The 1,817-nt window shown below is 44.3% G+C and overlaps 1 protein-coding gene across 1 annotated transcript in view; it reads right to left on the minus strand.

Moving 5' to 3' along the window:
* Window positions 1-17, minus strand: part of LOC104501416 (DNA-directed RNA polymerase III subunit RPC9-like) — a gene marked incomplete at both ends in the record, with an annotated part of 7,710 nt that extends 7,693 nt beyond the window's left edge. Inside the window, one exon of the mRNA XM_010145221.1 lies at window positions 1-17. Coding sequence (XP_010143523.1) covers window positions 1-17 — 17 coding nt within the window.
* Between the last annotated feature and the right edge of the window lie 1,800 nt (window positions 18-1,817).

The raw sequence follows: 1,817 nt of genomic DNA on the forward strand, positions 1-1,817 counted from the left end.
GCTGCAGCTTTTCTGCTCTGTTTAAAAGCAAAGCGTAAAACAATCCACATTACTACATAATTTGAGGATCCTCCGAAATGCCTGCAAGAGGCAAGAACATTCCTCAGAGCTGAGTTTCTGACTGGGTTTGCAGTGTGGTTTAATCGCTGTGATAATTTGGGTGTTTTAAATACAGTCATTCCCCGGGTGCTCAGACATAGTGCTGGTGCCGTCGGGGCAAACAGCCTTAGATCATTACAGCTCAAGCATTAACTAACACGCACTGTTGCTTTGTAAACGCTGTAGAGAAACACTAATCAACTTATCAATGACCACAGACTCTTGCTATGAACACACAACCACAAGAGCCACCACCATACCGAAGAAGTGACAACCTCTTTTCCTAGGTTGTTTCTGACTCGATTCTCCTCGCGTGCTCTGGTGGGTACGCGCACACAGGGTCATCCCTCAGAGAGGGGACTTACTGCTCAAGGAGGCGGGCACTGACACCCAAAGAGAACAAAGCCTTCTGTTTATCCGCTAACACGTCGAATGAGCAGCTCTAGCATAAAATTTTCCTGGCTGATGTCTCCTGGAGGAAAAACCCCGTGTTACCAAGACTGGATGATCTAACAAAGCCCTTCCAGCTAAAATGCCCACGATTGCCAACGACTCGCTGCGGGGAACAGGACCACGGCAGGCTGCAGCTCCGATAAGAGGATCTGCCGATACCGGGAGGCTCCACTATACCGGAGGGGTCTGTGGTGTGTGTTCACAGCCCTAAATAGGGTCTGAAGAGATGACACACTAACTGTTGTTTTCAGATCCAGCCTGCTAGTAACAAAACCCAAACCCTAAAAAAAAAAAAAAAAGTTTAGTTGTTTCACCTAGTCCCTGACCCGTTCTGCCATAATTTCATAAAATGCTGGGAACTCATTTTAATCATGATTTTCAGCTTCAAAAGAAAAGTTTGCAATTTCCAAATGCAACATTTCTGAAATACTAACAATTCATGACAGAAAAGCTCCAAGAAATCCTCCCATATATTCATTTACCATTAGAAAGCGTACACGGTTCTACACCGTGTTTCTCGCAGAAAGGTTACAGGCAGAGCAGGGAACAACCGAAATAAATTAAAACCAATTCTACAATGCGACTAAACCGATCAATTAGTGAAACTTTGTGTTTCCTGAAGACACGAAACGGAGGACCCAACAAGAAAGGTCACTTCTCAGATCTTTTTGCTTCTAAGCCATTCCCGTTACTGTGGCTCACCAGGGAACAGACAGAAGCGTTACAGTCGGGACAAACAGATCTCGACGGCGTTATTTCAGCAAAGATGGTATCGCTCAGAGTATCTGCAGGTTCTAAAATGTGCACAGGAGAATGAGAAATAATCTGCAGGGAGGTCATTAAAACGTGATATCTGAAAAATTTCACACCTGTTTTTGATGTACAAAGCTCCCTACCGGAAAAATGACTCAGAACATCAAATGGGAATTACAGCAGGGTGTGAAACCCCAAAAGCTGCATAAATGACATATTTCATCTGAAGGTGCTTGCATGGTGTTACAGGGATTTAGACATTACGGACAGTAATTAAACACTCAAAACTACTCATCTTTAGACATGTTAGCATTAGAGAACGACGATTCAAGTGGCGCATTTGTTTTGTTTACACAGATATTGAATCCAAAGACAGAGAAATGGCCAACTCTTCAGTAACAGTCACCTGAAAATTGGTACTTGGCCAGTTATTTGCTGATCAGCCTCTTTCATGGGCACCCCCTTGCGTGCCCTTGTGAGTTCGAGAGCTGTGCTGGTGGTGGCATGTGCCT

This window comes from Buceros rhinoceros, unplaced genomic scaffold, assembly GCF_000710305.1.
Source record: "Buceros rhinoceros silvestris isolate BGI_N320 unplaced genomic scaffold, ASM71030v1 scaffold44031, whole genome shotgun sequence".
Classification (NCBI taxonomy): domain Eukaryota; kingdom Metazoa; phylum Chordata; class Aves; order Bucerotiformes; family Bucerotidae; genus Buceros; species Buceros rhinoceros.